The 23,261-nt window shown below is 32.8% G+C and overlaps 2 protein-coding genes across 4 annotated transcripts in view; both read left to right on the plus strand.

Annotated features, from left to right (window-relative positions):
* The window catches only part of LOC126744373 (protein Son), a 48,567-nt gene that overhangs the window by 10,391 nt on the left and 14,915 nt on the right, over positions 1-23,261 (plus strand). For 2 of the 3 annotated variants that reach the window (XM_050451745.1, XM_050451746.1), the window contains exon 1: positions 20,443-23,147. The exons of the other annotated variant lie outside the window; for it this stretch is intronic. In XM_050451745.1, coding sequence (XP_050307702.1) covers positions 20,606-22,936 — 2,331 coding nt within the window. In that variant the 5' untranslated portion in view covers positions 20,443-20,605 and the 3' untranslated portion in view covers positions 22,937-23,147. Of the gene's footprint in view, positions 1-20,442; positions 23,148-23,261 lie in introns of those variants that run through there. 3 annotated transcript variants of the gene reach the window in all.
* Positions 1,609-9,072, plus strand: LOC126744374 (uncharacterized). Its single transcript, XM_050451747.1, has 2 exons — positions 1,609-1,842; positions 7,163-9,072. Exons 1-2 carry the CDS (start codon positions 1,820-1,822, stop codon positions 8,886-8,888), a joined length of 1,749 nt encoding a protein of 582 aa, XP_050307704.1. The 5' UTR covers positions 1,609-1,819; the 3' UTR covers positions 8,889-9,072.

The raw sequence follows: 23,261 nt of genomic DNA on the forward strand, positions 1-23,261 counted from the left end.
ATCGAACTTATAGTGTCTGAAAAGCATATGTTTTACTAGTCTACGGTTATTATCAGTTCTTTCGATCATGGTCTGGCAAAACTCGTTTCTGAGATCTGGATCATCTTCTAGTAGCTCTTTAATATATTCTTCTCTCTACATAGCCTCAATTCTATTGACTCCGTTAGATCCACAACATGTTTTTTGGGTCTACAACTAACTTATTTTATAAAAAATCAAATAATGAATAGATAATTTCTCTAAAAACAGTTGTATATATTATATTTCTCTCAAACAGTTGTATTTCTGCCACTATGCAGAATTATAATAATAATTATTTTACAATATCTTCTTTGAATCTTCTCCATTGAAAAGTAATAGTTAAGTCACATTTACATTCAAAGACAATATCCTTATATTTCTTATTATAAAACTTCCTACTAATAGAAATTCAGAGGATGGCATGCAATTTCTTATAGTAAAATTACTAATTATTCTACTAGAATCGCTTTTTTATATCAATCCTGAACATTTTTCTCCCCTTAGGTTAGTGATCTAATCTATTGTGTTAAAAGGAAGCAAAGTAACATAGCGTTACCTCCCATGAAAGAAATATGATGCGCGACGCCGAAGATTGTTACATATGGTTTTTTTGTACTCATTTAAAAAATTCATAAATTAATTTCGAAGAGTTAGTTTAGAAGCTAATAAACTAAATACTCCCTTTGCTAACTATTTTCAGTTTGTCTTTGGTAAAGTAAATAGTATTTTCCATAATTATTGGAAGCAGTACTTTGTAATCATCATATCCAAAAATGGTGCTCAAACTAAAGTAAGATATTACTTATTACTTTTTAGTTTTTAGTTGTTAGTCTAAAGCTATTAAAACTGGATATGTGTCCCAATTCTTATCTAAATAAACAACAACGTTGCTTTAGATCAAAATCTTCCTCTTTAATCTCAAGGATTATAGAAAATAATAAATATAATAAAATTATAGATCATAGAAAACGAAGGGGTGGGTCATTAAATATATACTTATTTTACGAAAGCGAACGGACCGTGTCCAATGTCTTCAGCTATTTAAACTGTTTTATTTTAAAGGATTGGTGCATGTTGATAACTTAAATAGCTGACTACTTAATGGATATGTACCAAATAAAATCAATAAATAAATGCCAGGCTAAATAATTTCAAAAGATAACTCTTCTTTTTTGTTCCATTCTAGCTCGTCAGGGAGTTGCATTTAAAATTCCCTTCAACGGCTTGTAATTTTAGTAACATAAATTCTATACAAAATCTTTAATTAATGTTGGTCATACTGATAAATGAATACTGCTCATCCCTTTGGTTTCCTTTTTATACTGCCCATGTGTCTGAACAAACGCTAAGTTACACGCTACCAATCTGCCTATTCAGCTAACCAATTACCTATTGATTTACTTATTTGATTACTAAGCAAACCAACACTATAAATATATATATTGCCTTGCCATTAAAAACTAATTACATTACTATTAAGTTACTGTTCATGTTAAGCTAGATTTTAAGTTGTAAATTTCGCTCTCAAATAAATAATTTTTAAAAAAAGTTATTTTCGTGTTGACTACATTTAACTGGCGCAGTCGGAAGTTTCGTGTTACGGTCGGACAAAAATCGCCAAAACCGGTCTGTTTTGACAGTTCAAGCACGAAGAACCTACCCTTGGAAGCAGCCTTCAGAACACACATCGTCAGGAAGTTGCACCCACCAAGGAAGTCAACAACACCGAGAGCATTTTCCTGGGAATACTAGCATCGATTCCTTTAGGACCACTAGGCTTAAGGCAAGAAAGAAACCAATGGAAATTTTCGCAGTTTTGGCGTAAGCAACTTTTTCCTATTTTTCCATTTTTCCTTTATTTTTACCATAGACGTATAATATTTAGTAAAATATTTTGACATATTATTATAGGTAAATTTTTTTCTCTTTTGCTAATTTTTCTTTCATATTTCTTTAGTTTCTGCATATTTTAGTATTATTCCTTTTTTATCATAACAATAAACTTTAATGCCAAACTCTTTGGCTGAAGAAATTGAAAATTTAGCTCAATCATTTTTAAGTTTATCCACTCAAGAAGGTTCTCAACTCACAAATCAATCAGACATGCAGTCTAACAATAAAGATATTGGTCTCTTAAGGTACCAAGCTGATAACATACCTCCGTATGATGGCAACCCTAGGCAATTAAATAGGTTTCTCACAGCTTGTGAACACTTTTTAAGTAACTTCCAAGATACAACAAATATAGCTAATCCCATAAATATTTGCCTAATAGATACCATTTTAATGAAACTTAAAGGTCGAGCCGCTGATATAATTTGCTCCAACTCAGATTTAAATAATTGGGCCGTAATTAAAGACGCCCTAATAGTAGCCTTTTCAGATCAAAGAAGCATCGAATGTCTTATCCAAGATTTAATTTCTCTAAAAATTCAAAGGTTCGAAAGTCCTACACAATTTGGCATGCGAATTAAACACCTCTGTTGCTAATGATAATGAAAGGAAAATTAAAATTCAACACTATGAAGAATTTGCTCTGAAAACTTTTATTAGTAACTTGCCCCCTCAAATTCAGTTAGTTGTTAGATTATGTCAGCCAGAAAATATTGAAAAAGCTTTATCGTTAGTAGTCGAAGAAGAAAACTTTATATACTTTAGTCAAGGAAAAAATTATAACTTACAAACCTACCCACCACCATTTCGCACTCATTACAAACAATCAAAACCCCAACCAAGATCCCCATTACCACCAACCCCCAGCAATTTTCCATCATTTATACCAAACACTTTTAATTACGCCAGACCCCAATTTCAAAAACCTATAGGACCAACAAACTTTCAAAATTCTAATCCAAATCCCATATCGATTTCTAGGCCAAATATTCCAAATACAAGTTTTCATAATTTTGTTAGACCCAATTTTTCAAATAACACCTTTAATAGACCTCAATTGAATCTAAGACCCCCTAATTTCAACCCAAATAATAGTTTACCCAGTTCAGTCATTCGTCGAAATCAAGTCGAACCAATGGACACAAGTTCAGGAAATAGTCGACATACCTTTGTTCCTAGAAACAAAAGGCCCCGCGTTTCAGAACTATATGCCCATCAAATTTCTCCAGAAAGTATTGACTATAATCTCGATTCCGATAATACCTACTCCGACTATTATAACCCTTATAAGAATGATCAATATTATTATGACGATAATAATTATTACGATCCATATAATCATATTCCTGATAATTCATTTTCCAACCCGATCGAAGATGACACTTATAAAAGTGACGACATAACCATTTCTAACGAACAACAAAATTTTCAAAACCCCGATATCAACACACACCCAACATAATCCATTTAAATAACATTAGATCGGATTTACCATATATTTATATTGCTGACCTAAACGCATATTTTTTAATAGACACCGGTAGTAGTCGAAGTTTAATGAACCCTAAACTTGCTTACACGTTTTATCATAAATTTATTACAAATGAGAAATTTAATATCCAAACGGCACACGCTATGTCCTATCACAATGAAGTCGCTAATATTCCAGTTTTTAAAATCTTTAAATTTAATGGTTACCATAAATTTTATTTGTTCGATTTTTCGCAAAAATACGATGGACTTATTGGTAGTGATTTATTAAAACAACTTAACGCTAATATTGACTTAAAAAATTGTAAATTAATAACACAAAATTCTACTATTCCAATTATTTATGAAATAAAAAAACCAATAGAAACTCAAAATACCTTTAATGATCTTCAAAATTTTTCTATAACAATTCCGTCAAGATGTCAACAAATTGTAAAAATCCCAGTGAATCTAAAAGAAGGCTTAGGCATATTAGAATATCAAAATTTTGAAAATAATACAGAAATGCCTAAAGCACTTGTAAACATTTCAAATTTTTTTGCCTATACAACAATAACGAATGCCAATGAATATCCCGTTACCATTAATATTAATAGACCCTTTAATGTTGAATTAATAGATATTTTAGAAGTAAACTTTTGCAACAAAATCGAAACAAACCAAACCCTAACTAATGAACATGATAATATACTTAAAGAAAATCTTAAAAACCTGCGTTTGGACCATTGCAATAAAGAAGAGAAAGACTTTATTAGAAGATTATGCTTTGAATATCGCGACATATTTTACTGCGACAAAATACCCTTAACATTTACTAACCAGATTCAGCATAAAATCAATTTGACAAATGACACCCCTTTATTCACTAAAACATATCGCTATCCTGAGATACACAAGAAGGAAGTTAAAAATCAAATATCAAAAATGTTAGATCAAGGAATTATTCAAAACTCAGTCTCCCCTTGGTCTAGTCCAATTTGGGTTGTCCCAAAAAAAGTTGATGCATCCGGAAAAAAAAAATGGAGAGTCGTCATCGATTATCGTAAGCTGAATGAAAAAACCATAGGCGATAAGTATCCTCTTCCCAACATCGCAGATATACTTGATAAATTAGGTAGAAGCCAGTATTTTTCCACACTGGATCTTGCTAATGGATTTCATCAAATTGAGATGGATCCCAATGATACTCAGAAGACCGCCTTTTCAACAGAATCAGGTCACTATGAATTCCGCCGAATGCCATTTGGGTTGAAAAATGCCCCATCAACTTTCCAAAGAGTTATGGATAATATCCTCCGTGGCCTCCACAATGAAATTTGTGTCGTATATCTCGATGACATCATCATTTTCAGTACTTCCTTGGAAGAACACATTTCTCGCCTACGTCAAGTTTTCTCACGACTCCGAGAATCCAACTTCAAAGTACAAATGGATAAAAGCGAGTTTCTTAGAAAAGAAGTCCAATATTTAGGTCATCTTGTAACATCCAATGGCGTAAAACCAAACCCTGAAAAAATCCGAGCAATTCAAGAATTTCCAATCCCCAAAAATTCAAAAGATATTAAATCATTTTTAGGTCTCCTTGGATATTATAGACGGTTTATTAAAGATTTTGCTAAAATAACCAAACCTATGACCTCATGCCTCAAAAAGGATTGTAAAGTCATCCATAGTCCCGAATTCATAAAATCTTTCGAACACTGCAAACATCTTCTAATGAATGCCCCTATCTTACAATATCCTGATTTCGAAAAGCCATTCATTCTAACTACCGACGCTAGTAATTTTGCCATAGGTGCCGTATTATCACAAGGTAACGTCCCTAACGATAAGCCTGTTGCTTATGCAAGCCGAACCCTTAACGATAGCGAATGCAAATACTCCACTATTGAGAAGGAACTCCTAGCGATCGTCTGGGCATGTAAATATTTTCGCCCATATCTTTTTTGGAAAAAGTTTAAAATATATAGCGACCACAGACCCCTTGTCTGGTTATTCAGTCTAAAAGAACCTAACAGTAAATTAGTTAGATGGCGTCTTCGTTTAGAAGAGTTCGATTATGAAATTATCTATAAAAAAGGCCTCCAAAATACAAATGCTGATGCCCTCTCTCGCATTCAAATCAATGCTTTTGAAAACGAAAGTATTGTAAACAACCCTGGTGAACAAGATATAGACATAGATGAATTCTTAAATGACCTTTGCAACGAAGCATTAAAAAACATGAATCTTGAACCCCCTACCCACCATAACATCATATCCCCACAAAGTTCTAATACAGTAGTACCCAAAATAAATATAATAGAAAATATTCAAACCAGACCACCCCAAACCAGGCTTCGTAAAAGACTTGAAGAAGCACAAAACACCTTAGCCACACCACACTCTTCTAGCGATCCCTACATAATAAACGAAGGCATTACAATTTTGGAAGACATAATTAACAACAAACCCCACCAAATAATAATTTCTAAAAATCCCTATAATAAATTAAACATTAAACAAGAACAATTTGGAAATAATAAAATACTTCATGTAAAAATTCCTAACTCTAACTCTAATGATTCTCTTATCATTGATTTATTAAAAAATTACACTAAGGAAAACAAAATATTTTATCTTTACTTCTACGATGATTCGATGTACTTAAATTTTAACAAAGTTTACATGAAACATTTTTATTCCTCCGGACTTAAATTAATAAAATGCACAAAATTAGTAAACTCCGTCTCTGAACTCGATGAACGAATCATGCTAATCAAATATCAACACGAAGGTAAATGCAACCATCGTGGCATTAATGAGACATTAGAAAAACTTAAACGTAATTATTACTGGCCGTCAATGAAAGCAGATGTAACAAAATATATAAACGATTGTGATATTTGCCAAACCAGCAAATATGCAAGAAAAAATCCATACGTTCCTCTGGTATTAACAGAAACTGTCGGAAAACCTTTTCAACTAATTAATATTGACATTTTTAAATATGATAACCAAGATTTTTTAACTATTATAGACGCTTTTACAAAATTAGGACAGGCTTTCCCTATTCAAGGAAAAACAGCTATTGAAATCGCTAATGCCCTTATTCAGTACTTTTCCTTTTATGGTATTCCTGACAAAATTACCATGGACAATGGCACAGAATTTAAAAACGATACTGTTAAAGAGCTTCTGCGTGCTCATAAAATTAATGTACATTTTACCACTCCACTCCACCACGAATCAAACTCACTCGTCGAAAGGCTACATTCAACCCTTATCGAACATCTAAGAATCCTTCGACAGAAACATCCGTCAGATAGTACCATCTCCCTTATGAATTATGCCATTATAGCATACAACAATTCTATACACTCTTCCACTAAATTTACCCCGTTCGAATTAACTTTTGGCCATACAAATTCCAGAGATCCAAGTAATCTTTTAGAATCGACATTTTATAACGAGTATGTTATAAATCATAAAGATAGAGTTAAACATCTTTACGAAAATATAACACAAAACTTATTAGATAAAAAACAAAAAGTCATAGAAAAAAACAATAAACTAGGTCCCAATCAAACTCAATTCAAAAAAGGAGACAAAGTTTACAAAGTTAACAATTCTAGAAATAAAAAAGATAACAAATTTAAAGGCCCCTATCAGATTGTAGAGCTCCTTAAAAGAAATAAAGCTAAGATTAAAAACCCTATTAACAACAAAATAATAACAATTCACATAAAAGAATTGAAACTACCCCCTGTTGTTACAGAATCTTCCAGCTCGCAGGCGCAGAACTAGCAACCCCTTACTTCCATAAAATTAATCAAAATCCAGGACTCCTTCCCCTAAAAATTGGTAATGCTCAAAACATAGCTGACTATTGGTCCTTTGTTGAAATATTAGACGTAAGTGACATCATTAAAGAATTTAAGTCCCTTGAAAATCATTATTTCCAATTACAATCTTCCATAAAAAACACATCCACTAATTATAATCATTTTCTAAACTCTTTTAATTTGATCGCGTCTCTAAAAAACAAAATCAATATACAGATAACACAAATCAACCCTTTCTATTCATTTTCACGTACCAAGAGAGGTCTCATTAACGGTTTAGGATCTATAGTCAAATCCTTGACTGGAAACTTAGATCAAAACGATGCTGAAAGATATGACAACGCTATTAATACTATAACAAATAATGAGAATAAAGTTAAAACACTTCTCAAAGAGCAAATTACTATCATAGAAAAATCATCAATAAATTTTATAAATATTAGCAAGAATTTAACATACAACCAACAAATTTTAGAAAAACACATTAGGCAGATAGACACGATTATTAAACAAATTCAAAACAATAACACCATTTCTTATGGTTACTTTACAAGCCAAATAATTTTATCTCAAGTAATCAATGCTTTTCAAAACATCTACGATATTCTAGAAAATGTCGGTATAGCCATCACATTTTCAAAATTAAATATATTTCATCCTTCTATAGTAAACCCTAATGACCTTTTAAATGAAATCATGTCTATAACACCACACTTAACATACAATAAACTTCCTTTCACTGCCACATTAGAAAATTTATTGCTTTTTGAAAAAATTATTGAAATTAAAAGTTACATAAAAGAAAACAAAATCACATTCATCATACAAGTACCTATAGTCGAAATAAAAAACTATGTATTGTATCGTCTATATCCCCTCCCAGTTCCCTTTAAAAATACTTTTCAAATCATCATTTCACCTAACAAATACCTCCTTTTAAATGAAGTTAGCTATATTGCATTTGACACAAAGTGCCAAGAGATAACGCCACAACACTTTATATGCAAAGAAAGCAGCCCTATGACCATAGGAACTGATCCTCCATGCGAAGTAAACCTACTATCGTATGCAAAAAAAACCATAAATTGCCAAATTGTCGAGACAAAAATCAATAACCTAAAAATCCAAAAGTTAGAAGAAGAAAAATGGATGCTGATAACACCTAACGAAACAATCGCAAACCAACAATGTGGAACTAACAAAGAAAACATACCTTTAAAAGGAACCTATGTATTAGAATTCCCGCCTAACTGTACCATCCAAATAGAAGGTCACCTCCTTAGGAACTACCACCTGAAACAACAAACAAAATTCCAGAACATTCAGCTGCCTAAACTCATCTTTGAAGCCAATCTGAATCCTAATTATATAGAAATCCCGCCCTTTAAAATGGATAAACTAAACCTTGAGGACATTGAAAATATACCCAGTATTATTGCCCAAGAAAAGGAACAACTGAAGGAAGCCCTACTGTTCAACGGACCTCTTCATATACAGCCCATCAGCATTTGGACCCTGTTAATATATATTATTATTCTCAGCTTCATTGGGTACCAAGTCTACGCGAAAAACTTCAAGATGGTGCCCAAACTTCTAGAAGATGCCAACCGCTCTCCTTCACCCGAAGCCACAACCAGTCAGCCTCAAATCGTCATCTAAGTTCCTCTGCATCCCCAGGCTCACCTCTACGAAGGGAGGAGTTACACGCTACCAATCTGCCTATTCAGCTAACCAATTACCTATTGATTTACTTATTTGATTACTAAGCAAACCAACACTATAAATATATATATTGCCTTGCCATTAAAAACTAATTACATTACTATTAAGTTACTGTTCATGTTAAGCTAGATTTTAAGTTGTAAATTTCGCTCTCAAATAAATAATTTTTAAAAAAAGTTATTTTCGTGTTGACTACATTTAACTTGCAGAAAAGATTTGTTCCTCTCTCTTGACTTTTAAAGCAGGGATTCCACAGTACATTTGATTTTGCCTCACCTTTAAAATGCATTATTGTAGTTTAAACTTAGGTTTACTCGACTTAATATCTACACCAAGAGTTCTTCCTCATTGACGAGAGACCAAGTCAGTCACAAAGTATGTGCTCGATTATTTGGTATTCATGGTTGCATACACTGCATAGTGTGATCTTCCTTAGATTAAATTTGGATAAATGGGCATTTAATTGACAGACCTACTATTTATTATGCAAGAAACATGTTGTGGATCTAACGGAGTCAGTAGAATTGAGGCTATGTAGAAAGAAGGATATATTAAAGAAGGAAAAGTGGCACTCCTATGAAATTCAATTACTTACAAGATTACTTCAAGATCAATTACTTACTTACAAGAGCTACTAGAAGATGATCCAGATCTCAGAAACGAGTTTTGCCAGACCATGATCGAAAGAACTGATAATAACCCTAGACTCTCTTTTTCTCTAGACCCTTCTTTCTTTCCTGATGAATACATTTAACGACGCTATATATTTTAAATAAAATTTATAGTATTTCAAAATATACTACGACGATGTTAATGTAAAAAGCTCAGAAGTCGGGAACATTCTGGGCTTATCAGGGATAATCTTAATAAACCAGTCTTGCAAACTTTTGATTTTGTCATAGAGACCATAATTTAAAACCGATTCCACTAGTGCTTGATATATTTGTTCGAATGTTTTGATACTAAGAAGAGCCTCTTCATTATTTAAGTTTGTAAATATTACAGCTTAGTAGTCCAAGGTATCGTATGTCATTAACTCCAGTTCATTTTATTATTACAAGCATAAACAATAATACTGTAAAAATTTGGTCGACCGTTCAAAATTTTGCTTTTATAGTATTAAAACTAAGCAAGTTAGCATTAAGCCAGGCATAAGTTTGTTGAATTTAATTTTTAGCAGCAATCAATCTTCATCTCAACTATTTTCAACAACAATGTCCACTTGTCCAATGGGTCAACCGCGTATGACGCTGTTTTTAAAATATTAATATATATCAAGAAAAGCACTGGTCTCAAGATTATTCTCTGTGGAATCCCCCCAATGGAACTGATTACAGCTCTGTTTTCTTTCTGTTAAATAGCCTTAAGTAACATTCCATGCCACACCCCTGATCCGTACCAATCCATTTTTTCAGTAGTCTATCATGAAATACCGTATCGAAAGCTTTTGCCAGATCCAGGAATATAGCGAGAGGCTTCCGACCAAAATTAATTGCCGATTGAATAAAGCTCACCACTTGATACAATGCATGGATTGTTGAAACTCCCTTTCGAAATTCAAATTGAATTTCTGGGAATATATTATTTTGGTAAAAATGTTTTATTAATCTATTTTTTAATGTCTTCTCGACAACCTTTACTCTTTTACCTATAAGTGAGATAGGTCTATAATTTGTTGCATCGGAAGGGCTGCCCTGTTACTGACCTAAAAATTGGAGTAACTAAAGCTGTTTTAAAAATCTCCGGAAACCTACCTCTGTAGGAAAATTGTATTCATTAATATTGTTCAAGGAGGTACAATAATGGAGGACTTGCTGCGTCTTTCAATGTGCTTATTATTTTCCTTCTTTCTTCTTCTGTTACAGAAGAAAGGGTTATTATATTTTCTTATATTATTTTTCACGTTTTTCTTATATCACTTCTTAATTTGAATATGTTGTTTTATTTTTTAAGTCTTTGTAGTAATATTTAGCTTGTATCTTGTATGGATATTTCTGTTGCTTGTCTCTTTCTTTTATCAGTTGTACAATTTCTGCTGTTATCTAGTATTTTTTTTTTTTTCTACCCTTACGGTTCTATGTTCTGCGGAGCGATTTATATGGTACTTAATTTTGTTTATGAACTTAGTTGCTATTGTGTCTGCATCCTGTTCTGTCAAGATATTAGACCATTTTTCGCTCTTAAGTTTTTATCGTAGTTTAACTTAACTAAGGTTGTGTAGTGATCGGTTATACCCGTCAAAAATAAATAAATTTTCAAAATAATTAATTTTAGTTTAAATTAAAAGAATTAATTTTATAGCATCCAGTAGAATTGTCAATTAATGGAATTAACCCAAAACTGGCTGTAATATTAAGTTATAGTTCAGTTCAGAGATCTATTAGAATCTTTGATGTACCGCAAATAGTCCGTGTGCCGGTGTTGCTTGTGTTGTCACATGACATGCATCTTTAAACCGCAAAATTTTATGTGGAAAGAGTCATAAAGTATTATTCTAAGCGATATTTAATCATTTCAATAAATAAATAAATGTTTTAAGCATTTTTTTATAAATTTATACATTTGATTCGTAAAATGTGACTGCATGTGCCCACGTACTATTTTGTTAAACGCCTGACCTTAGTCACAGCCACTCAAGCGTGAAAAGTTGCACAGGTCCGGCCTTAAAATTTATTTGTATTTAAAACTTTATTATTCGGGATTTTTGGGTTTAGTTTTATTAAGTTAGAAATTCAGGATAGTTGATAGCAATATAATATTTAATTTAAATATAAGATTTAAGTACGTTAAATGAGTTTAACCAAAAATTTTAATTTCATAAGTTTAGTTTTTAGCGCCATCAGTCCCTTATAACAAGTCAAGTCTCTTTGCTTTGCAATATGTCAAGTTGGAATAATGTATTGACTACTGTTAACCCACTGCATAGCTTTCATCAAATAGTATTAAACAATTTTAACACTGCTGTTCCTGTTGTCAATATTAAGAAACGAAATAGAAAACCTTGATATACTAAGAGTTTACGAGTATCTGGGAAAAATATGCGCTTCCTTTTTTACATTAGGAAATACGCTATGAACAATGCAACATTTTTAAATTATTATAACAGATACTGCAAGATTTACAGAAACTCAATCAGAATGGCTAAGTAGATCTACTTTCAAAGGAGGATAAATAATTCCTCCAACAGAGCAAAAGAGTCTTGGAAGATTTTAAATGAGCTTAGGGGTAAAAATAATGTCTTGGTTATTCCAAGTACCTTAGATTCCAATGTCCTCAATTCCTTCTACTGTGATATTGCTAGTAACCTTGCAGCCAATCTCTAACAAAAAATAGATCCTAGGAGCTCTCTCAGCAATGTGGTAGTAGCCGAATCTTTCTTTTTTGCCCCCACAAGTGTAGAAGTGCTTAAACAGTTAATGGTTAATATTAAGAATAAGAGTTCATCAGGTTGGGATGGGCTTTCTCTTAAAATATTTTCTGTTTTACCTCTTGTTGCTTTGTAAGTCTTGGCCGAGTCAATTAACTTTTCATTTATGTCTGGAGTTTTCCCAGAGTGCTTAAAAAGAGCAATGATTGTTCCTCTTTACAAGGGTGGCGATCGCGACTGTCGTTCTAACTTTAGACCTATAGCGTTATTGCCTACTTTAGCCAAGATAGTGGAACGGCTCGTTAAGGTGAGGATGGTTTCATTTTCAAATAGATTTGGCCTATTGAGTCTTCAGCAGTTTGGCTTTCGTGAGTCTGTGAGCACAAATGATGCTATCTTTAGCTTTCTAGAGCACCTGTACAACCGACTGAATGTTGGTGAAGTTCCAGCAGCGGTATTCTGTGACTTGTCCAAGGCATTTGACTGTATGAGTCACAGAGTGCTGCTGATGAAACTGGAGCTTTATGGTTTCAGGGGAACTGCCCTTGAGTGGTTTCGTTCCTACTTATGAAATCGTGTCCAGGCTGTCAAATTTAATGGTGGTATGTCTAAGGAACTTAATATAAATGTGGGTGTTCCGCAAGGATCAGTACTTGGTCTTTTAATTTTTCTCATTTATGTGAACGATCTGCCACAACTGCAGGTAACTGGTGTGCCGATGATACCACCATCCTCTGGCACGACTCTGATGTTTCTCAAATGGAGGCCAATATACGTGCAGATTTGTTAAAAATAAAAGACTGGTGTGATGCAAATTTTTTGACATTTAATGTTTCTAAAACAAATATCCTTAAATGTAATATAAATGATATATGTTTAAATAATGAAGCCATCAACATGCCACCGTTCAGTAAGTTGTTGGGTCTTTCCATAGACAAGTTCCTTAAATTTGAAGACCATTTTGTGAATGTATGTAGAAAAGTCTCATCAGGCTGCTACGCCCTAGGGGTTATTGCGACCAGTCTTAATTTCTCCATCGCCAGATCTGCATACTTCGCGATTATCGAGTCGCACCTTCGATATGGAATTTGCTTTTGGGGTTCATGTTCAAATTCACTCTTTAGTTCAGTGTTTGTACTCCAGAAAGGGGCCATTAGATATCTATGTGGGGCCAAGCCTCGTGATTCATGTCGCCCGCTTTTTGTAAGTCATAATATTTTAACCCTGTGTTGTATTTTTATTTTGGAAACAGTTTGCTTAGTTTTTAGAAAATATAAACAGGAACTCCACTTAGGAAGCCACTATAATACGCGACAAAACTATTTGTTGAGGCTACCCATTCCTCATTTTGAACTTGTCCGTAGCTCTATCATATATGGAGGTAGAAAGCTGTTTAATAAACTTCCACTAGAAATAAGACAACTTAAGACTGAAAAAAGCCTATGTACAAGGAAGAAAATATTTCTTGCTAGTAAAGCGTACTAAACTATGTAGCACCTAAACTATGATGAATTTTTAATGATTAGCATTTAAGTATTTTTCAAAGTTTTATATAATTTTATTTTATTTTAAATTAGTTTCTCGTTTTTATTCCTTTAATGTACAGTCTATTGGCTTTGTCTACAACTTCTATGTTTATATTGACAATAAAGCATTTTTGAGTTTAATGATAGAGTAGGTGACAAAATACTTAGGCCCATTTATTCTGTGGATTAAGGCATTAAATAGTTACTTTTTGACACAAAAGTGTAAAATGTTTTGGTTTGTCTTCAAATTTTATATATTTCCTTTTTTTGGGAATTGAGATTTATTTTTACATGGTGGTGATTATTAATGGGGATTGTGGCTGCCATATTCAATGTCCTTTATTATAGTTTTTTTAAATTAATACATATTATATATAATTAATACATATTAATTTGTTTGCCTCGTATTTAGTTATTATGCATATTAGGAGAGATTAGATAAAAATTAACAAAAATAAATGCTTATACTAAAAACTAAAAATCTTATACAAAACACTACATTTTAAGTATACTGGATCCTAAAACTACAGTGAGGATACTAAATACTTTTATAAATTTAACCACTCTTTTGAATCTGGCCCAAATCTGTTCTTTAGCAGTTTCTTCCATTAAGGAAGGAAACAGTTTCTCTGTTGCCGCCATGGATTCCAACTTCATCTCGCACATCAGCATATGGATTCTAAAGCATTACATTATATATACTTTATTGTGTCGCTGAAGGACAAACAGGGGCAGTAAGCTGCAAAAAACAAAACTTTAAACTTGTTTAATTAATAAAAATAGGATTTTCTTACTATGGCAAAAAAGGGACTTTTTTCCAGAGAATGGAGGAAGAAGCAGTCTTCATTGTGTTGCTGAAGGACAACTATCAGAACTATGTAAGTCTAAATCACTGCCCAGATCACTCTTATTGTTTTTATCACAAATTTTATTGTCTTTCTTGTACACCCACGGTCTCCATAAGCCCGCACAAACACTTTCCTCTTCATTTGCCAAATTTTCCTGCTTATTTTTCCAGGGTCGAAACATTTTAAGGTCTTTAGGTATAATACCAAAACAAATCCACAAACACAAATAAAAAAACACTGTTCCTCACAGTAAAAACTGCAAAAAATTTAGACGAATACAGGCCAAATTCTAAATTCTTTACTTTCATAAACGTGTAAAAAGCATAACCGGCAAGACACATCAAATAATAACCACACATGGCCCCCCTCCCAACTATTAAAGGTGATAGACCCATCCAACAAGTATTTTAAAGGCGATAGACCCATCCGTAAAGATCTCTTTAAAAACACGACGAAAATAATACAAAAACGGTCCAAAAATTTATTTGGGTACGGCCCCGTAATTCCTAAATTCAGTGGGATAGAGAGAGATACACAATCACTTGCACAGCCTAAAGTAGCCTAAAGTCAGAACGCAGGTGTTTTATCTTTGTTTAATAGACCGGCTAAAAAGAGGTGACAAGTCTGTGAGTGCTGGAAGTGTTTAAAATATTTTGTAAGTGCTTGGATTTTAGTCCGCGGTCAATTTTTTGATATTATTTTCTTGTGATATTATTTTCTTTCTAAAAATTGACATTTTCGAAAGAAAAATAAATAATAGTATAAAACATGGTAATAAAATATGGTTTTACGTATATTTAAAATGATTTCATAGATAGACAATATAAAATTTTGCCATTTAAACATATATATCATGCAACAATAAATATGACATAGGCGCACGGACTAGTTAGTGCGGCATCTGCGACACATCAAAGATTCTGATAGATCTCTGAACTGGACTTTAATTCAGTATATTGTTGAACAGACCTGTACTCCAGTTTAGCTAGGTCGATATTAATATCACCGATCAGATAATCTCTCTGACCAGCATGTATTGAATTGTCTCTTTGAATAAGGTATTTAATTTAAATCTTGCAAAAACAAGTTCACATTCGTTGACGGGGGTCTATACAGTGCGGCTCTTAATTGTCTACCCCCCTCTTATCTTTTGAATGCGTTTATATAAAAATTTGGATTTTGGCACACATCATTAGCAATCTAAATACTATTTTTTGGTCCCTAGCTCGATTCGCAAAATAACATTAAATATAAAGGGGAGTCATGAGGACTCTCTTTGAGAGACGAGAAAGAAGAGCCTACCGACTGGCTAGCCAGGTCGCAGGACCTAACACCTCTGGACTTTTTTTTGTGGGGCTACTTGAATCAAAAAGTCTAGGTCACCAAGCCAGAATGTACCTTCGATCTACGTCAAAGAATAATTGATGCATGTCGCAATATTAATGTTGCCACTTTCCAAAATGTTCGTAAAGAGTTCTCCAATAGATTATTTTACTAGCTTGAAGTTAATGGTGCACATTTTCAACATCTTTTGTAGTGAAATAGTTACGTTTCTGTGTTACCTAAAGTTTAATTATTTGAAATGGAAATAAAAATGCAAAAAATAAGATTTTGAAAGGCTGCCATTTTGCTATGGGTAGAAGTAATGATTTAATATTCTAGGACCATAAAGCATTCAGTGGGAGCTTTCAAACGATGTATCGCATGATCCCCCTTTCTGTTTAATTTTATTTTATAATGGCGAACCGACGCCAATTTGAAGTTTTGCAAAATAAGCTAGGGAGCAAAAAGTAGTATTTAGGTTACTAATGATGTGTGCCGAAGTTCAAATTTTTATATAAACACATTCAAAAAATAAGAGGGGAAGGGACAATTAATAAAAGCAGGAACAATTTTTTCGGTACCTAATTTTATTTTTCCAAAAATAGAATATTAAGAAATATTCGTCATGTATTTTTATGATTTGTGTTTCTCAATTTCAATATTTTTATGAAAAATTTATAGTCGCGAATATTATGGTTTTCCGATTTTATTTGGAATGTTTCAGTAAAAATCAAAAGGTCGTAGTTAAAATTGTATTCATGCAAAATTATCTGCATTTCATTTAGGTTTTTTTAAAGGCCTAGTTTATACTAGAAATCAGGTAAGCTGTGTTCTATTCGATTCAGTGTAAGGCGTAAGATAATTGACAAAACTTAGTCGAGAAAAAGCTGATAGTGAAAAAGGGAAAAAACATAATGTTAATTGGAAAAACTAAAAGTAGGTACCTATGCTGAAAACTGAATTAAAATTATTTTAAGTTTAGCTTAGGAGTCTTAAGTCTTGATGGCGTGTGGGTTGGGATTTAGAGGGATTTTGGTGAAGAACTATCAGGAGGATGATGGACATGCTTCGTCGTCAGGAAGGGAGTATAGCTTAAAGTAGGTTTGTTTTCTACTGAGATCGTATTGAAGTACCTATCCGCTACCCGTATTCCTTAATTCCTTAAGTATAAAAATCATTAGGTGTTAATAGTAATGCAATTTAATTTAGTGTTTATCTATAGCAAAATCTATTGTTGCTGTTACTTGATTCTTAATAAATAAATTATCAAAGATAAATATTTAGTAAATAGTTAAAAATAGTCGTTTGGGTACTGATAAGAACACCACTGAACTTGAAACACTTTACTAGTGTAAATTACACCTCCAAATTATAACGAAATTGGATAAAGGATATTTAAGATATTCAAGAAAAACTGCTTTTAAGTTAAGTTTAACATCCTGTACCTCGCAAACAAAACCGTTGTGGACACATGCTTATTTCAACTTTTTGTCTTAAAATTGTCAAAAAGCTTGTCAAATTTATTGAAAATAATTAATACCCTGTATAGCAATTGATGTAATTCTTTTTTCATGCAACATCAGGCCTTAAAATTGTCGCGCTTACCAATATCCTCTATATGATATATACAGAGTGTCCCGGTTCATGTGGGAAATCTCTCGGATTCAGGTAGAACATCGAAAAATAATACCGAACGTTCCTATAAAAAAAATTCCTACAGGCCTTCTTTACGAAGATACAGCCTCCTAAAGGACGCTGCTGGAAATTGGTTTTTCATAAATTACTTTTAAACTACCCGGTAGAATTTAATAAAAATTTTAGGTGATGAACAATATTAGGGACCTCTTAAAATGACATCCTTAAAATACATTTACCTTGTTTACTTTACCAGGGGCGGACTAGGTTGTACACTTTAATGCGTATATTTTTAACACCCTGTATGTTAAAGTCTAAAAAAAATAAATTTGGATACCTTGCTAGGGTTCAAGGTTCAAGGCTAAAAAAAAGGTACTCTTGTTTATTATCGATAAAATGAACCGATTTGGAGAAAAAAGATTATAAACGAGCCGATGTTTTTTTTTTTATTTTTTTTTAAATGAGATAAGTACGCTAGTTATTTAAAGAACAGGGAAATTTCGATGTAAGTCATTTAATTTAAAATAATACATGTTCCTAAAAATACAGTGGTGTCCTAAAAAATACTTTTACAAAATAATAAAAAAAACCTATGATGAGTGTATGTTTTTAAATTAGAAAAAACAACTTACAAAAAAATGCCAAAAACCAAATATGTAAACAAAAGTTAAATTCTTCAATACAAGCAATAAACAATTAATTATTAAAAACTTCATAAGTAGGTTCGACGTGGGCTCCGTGAACTCTAACACATTCGCGGGCACGACGAATCGAGGACTGCTGCACTCGCCACAATAACCCAAGATTGTTTTTTATATTATCACAATGAAATGTAATTCTTTGGAGCAGTTCTTCCCGAGTATCGACTGGGATAGAATACACCAAGGTTTTGAGGTGACCCCATAGATAAAAAGCTATTGGCGTTAAATCGGGAGACCGAGGAGACCAAGCAACAGGTCCTCCTCTACCTATCCAACGGTTTTAGGAGGCTGTATCTTCGTAAAGAAGGCCTGTAGGAATTTTTTTTATAGGAACGTTCGCTATTATTTTTTGATGTTCTACCTGGATCCGAGAGATTTCCCACATGAACCGGGACACCCTGTATATACTGCCGTTCTAATGAAAAACGCAGTAACTTCCTGAACGTTAGTTTTGAGAAAAACGCAAAAAAACGTTTTTTTTGTTTGTATTTTTTTTATAAATGTATATTTTTATTGTTTTTTTTTCACAGAATGATAAATAAAAATAAATCAAATTTTTTAATATAGGTTTCAGTGAATTTGCACCTTAAATAACTTTTTTATTCAACTTACTGCGTTTTTGTTTAGTATTTTTAAGAGTATGGCATTAGTTTTCCTTAATAAAAACGCATGTCATATTTACTAGTGTAAAATGCAGTATGTGAGATCAAATTATAATTTTATTTTATAAAGACAACTTTGTTTTTTTACTAATATGCAAAAAAACGTTATATTTATAAAAAAACTATATATTTTATAAAAAAGTAGGAACATAATTAAAATTAGTAACACTGTTAAACAGAAGTAAAGGTAATATAGAAAAATGTATGTCAATAAAATACTAAGTAATAATAATATTAAATGATTAATTTAGGGAATTATTGAACATTCAATTAAGAGTCGGCACTAATTGTGCCATTCTTATTTTGACAATTAGTTGACATAATTCCATTATAATTTGACATATAATTAGAATGGCACATCTAGTGCCTGCTCTTATTGAATGTTCAATAATACCCTTATATAACTATAATTAAAAATTAATCAATTGAGGTGTTTAAATCTCTTGATAACGTATTTTCTGGGATTTCTTGCCAAAATATTTGCCTGTCTGTGCTCATCAGGGGACACAGTTTTTTTAATATAGCAGATTTTTTTTCTGGGTTGATTCCTCTCGGTTGGTTTCTTGCACAGGGTAATGAAATGGGCTCTTTTTCGCTTCTCTTCTGAAATTCTAGAGTTTTTATGTTTTCATAGTCATAATTTTCCGTGTAAAATATTGCTTTACTGCCTTGTTTTACCATCAGTGTAGTAAAATCACTGATATACGGCCTTGGTTTAAGTTTTTTAATCCGATTTATAGATGTCAAATCTATAAATTATAGCCAGTCATAGAACTGATGAATATTCATATCTATAACTTGAGTTTTGCTAGAATTTGCTGCCCCAACAGCCTCCTTAAAATCTGGAAAGTCGTAAATATTTTTCTTGTATTTTATTTGGAGTTCTACCTGGTGGTGAAAACTGTCTGCACTCATAAATGTGTGGCCTGGCTCAAAGGCTCTGCGCAAGAATAAAGATTTTTTGTGCAGAAATCATTCCTGAATTTATTATATACACAAGGTACGACAACATGGTCCAATTTTTGTTTTGGGCCGCACAGTTGTCCAGCCACAAAGTGATTTTAACGCAGTATTTTATGGGCATCAGTAGAATGCTGCATTTTTGACTAGAAAAATCAGATGCTACGTTTATCTTTAGAAAAGCGTTACGTTTTGCAGATACTGCATATTTATTAGGCGTTTTTTTTCGTTTGCATTTTTTTTTTTTTAATTTTTCTAAATATGGAGAATGTTATTTTGCACAATAATATGTAAAAATCTCAAAATCGAAAATTTTGAAGTTACTGCGTTTTTCATTAGAACGGCAGTATATACCTACTACTTTAGTTTAAATTTTGAAACGGGTATCATCTCGCCCTTTTGTCATATCTTCTCCCTTTACTACACTTTCGCCGAACAGTAAACACTCCCGTTTTTGCCTTTAACGAATGAACTGACGTTTGACGGTAATTTTATAGGTTATGAAAATGCTTGTTATTGGCATTTTATTATTTTATTTCTAACAAAGTGGAATTTAATGATAATTATTAAATATAATATAAAATCGTAATAAATTGTATTCTCCGGTAAATAAGTTATAGTTTTGTGTAATAATGGACTCTACGAAAAAAGAACCCGATGCCGATTATGGAGGGAAAGCTGCTTTGGTGGACACAAACAAATCATCCATGCAAATTTTATCAGAACTTTTCAGTACGTTTGACGCAGAACCCCCGGTTATTGTGAAAAAAGAAAAGAGGGACAAGACGTCGGACACTACAAAAAAATCAAAAAAAAGTAAGAAAAAACATAAGAAGCATAAAAAAAAGAGTAAGAAGAAAAAAAGGTCTTCAAGTTCTTCCAGTTCCTCATCTGGCAATTCTGAAGTTGATCTAGCAAAGCTTCTTATTAAACAAGAAAAGGATAAAGCTGATGAAAAAATTAAAATTGAAGGAACATCCTTATCATTAGACATTAAATTGGAAATTAGTAAAGAAGAACAAAAAATTAAGTTTAATAAACGAAGTGACGCCTCCCAGAAAATTCATATAAAGGACCTCCATCTATCCTCAATTAAAAAAGATAAAAATAAAGGAGTATCCAACTATGAAGAAGGTGAAATTTTAGACTCTGAAGGTACACGAAAAAGAAAAAAACACAAACATGATAAAGATAGATCATCAAAACGAAATAAGACTAAGGAAAGAAGTACCAGTTTTGAAAGAAACTTGAATGAGTATGAGGAACTAAAAAGTAAATTAAAGAAACACAGAAGCCCTGAGCTAGAAAGGGATCATCGAAAAAGCAACAGGTCTAGTAGAGACAGAGACAGTCTCAAAGTAGTTTTTAGAAGAAGTAGGGAAAGATCCAGGGATAGATTTTATCAAGATAGACATAGAACAGATTATAGATCTGATTACAAAAGCAGACATAGAGATCATTCCCCTTATAAAGATGATGGCTTTTATAGAAGAGGAAGGTCTAGATCAAGAGATAGATCCAGGTCAAGGGAAAGAGCTAGATCTAGGGATAAAAGTTTTTGGAATCCAAGGGAAGAGCGATACAGAAGTAGAGACCAAGTAAGTGATCAAAGAAGAAAAGAAAGAGAGAGAGAAGATTCATCACGTATTGACAAAAAAAAATTGCTAGAAATTGCCAGAAGAAATGCTATTCAGATGATGAAATCGGGCAGTTTGCCTGGAGCACTAAGTCTGGGCACTATAGCTCAAGAAAAGATGATAGCTGCAATTAAATCAGGTGGAAAATCAATTGATGAACTCACTGATTTTTGCAAATCACTTTCAAAAAAAGAGGAACTGGGAGAATTGTCTAGTTTATCTGAAAAGGAAGACAGTGATGCAGATGAACCATTCCACCATCCATTTAAAATTAAAGACAGGCCAACAACAATCACCATGAATATAAAGAATGCTGTGCCTTTGCCTACAAAAACCACACAGGAGAGAACAACAGAGTTAAGAATGCAATTTCCGGTTAGCAGTGGGCAGCAACATAGAGTTAATGAGGAATGGGTTCCTGTGGCACCACAGACTTCTCAGACAAAGCCTGTGGTTGAAGTTGTTAAACCAAAACACCATGAAATTCTGAAAGGACCTTTGGCTATTGAAGCTCCTCCAAAAGTACCTCCACCTCTTCCTCCACCTGATCCTTTACCTCCCTTAATACCAGCTCCACCTAATGCCCCACCTGGACCACAAATATTTCCTGCGATAGAATCAGGTCCACAACTTTTGACGGCAGACATTGGTTCAATTGTTTCGCAGAGGCTTACAGCTTTGAGAAAACTTCAAGAAAATCCTCATGATGTAAAAGCATTAGGTGACATGTATAAGTCGAATAAGGAAATGGAAACTTGGGCTAAAAGCAAACAACAATTTAGCCAACTCTCTGGACAGTTTACTGGTTCTACAGGTGCTCAGGTTTTAACCCAAGCAGAGCTAGCCTCAGGCTATCAAGCATGGGCAAAAAAAAATCAATTACAAATTGCCGCTCCCGTATCTGGTGGAATGGGCATGCATTTATTGCAAAAAATGGGATGGAAACCTGGTGAAGGCCTTGGAAAAGAAAAAACAGGTGCTCTTGAGCCTTTGCTGCTTGAAGTTAAACTCGACAAAAAGGGTTTGGTGGCTACAGAAGAGCAACAAAAGGGTAAAAAGAAATGCCAGAATGCACCAGTTCCTGCAAAGACTTTGCAAGGCAAACATCCAGTCTCTCTGCTTGGAGAGTATGCTTCCAAAAAGAAGTTAGGAGCTCCACAGTACATTTTAGAATTTGAATGTGGTCCTGACCATAAGAAAAATTTCTTATTTAAGGTCCAACTGAACGGAGTTGAATATAAGCCAAATGTTGCTAGTGCAAACAAAAAAGAAGCCAAAGCAAATGCTGCAGTCCTGGCATTGAAACAAATTGGACTACTACAGTAGATGTGATAATCTTATTCATTTGAGAATATAATCGTGATATTAGTGTAAAATTGAAATTGTTTTTTGTATATATAATAAACTTTGTATATATTATGTAAGAGATATATAATTTTTTAGAAAATAATTTTAAAGTATGTATGAAATATTAAGCAGATTGTATTAAGGTACTTGGAAATGGTGAGAGGTTATGTGTCAACTTTGAAATGTAATGGTAAGTTCACAAAAGTACGAAAATATAGAAGTTGAAAAATAGGTTGTAAAGTTTAGATAATCCATTATTTTATTTTAATATTATATTTTCAACAATCATGTGAAACATATGTTA

This window comes from Anthonomus grandis, chromosome 14 (assembly GCF_022605725.1).
Source record: "Anthonomus grandis grandis chromosome 14, icAntGran1.3, whole genome shotgun sequence".
Lineage (NCBI taxonomy): Eukaryota > Metazoa > Arthropoda > Insecta > Coleoptera > Curculionidae > Anthonomus > Anthonomus grandis.

Bases quoted from the DNA above. Each gene is read 5' to 3' on its own strand.
- LOC126744374 (XM_050451747.1), top strand. From the start codon at position 1,820: ATGGAAATTTTCGCAGTTTTGGC. The intron at 1,843-7,162 runs GTAAGCAACTTT...CTGTTGTTACAG, and splicing joins GAAATTTTCGCAGTTTTGGC to AATCTTCCAGCTCGCAGGCG.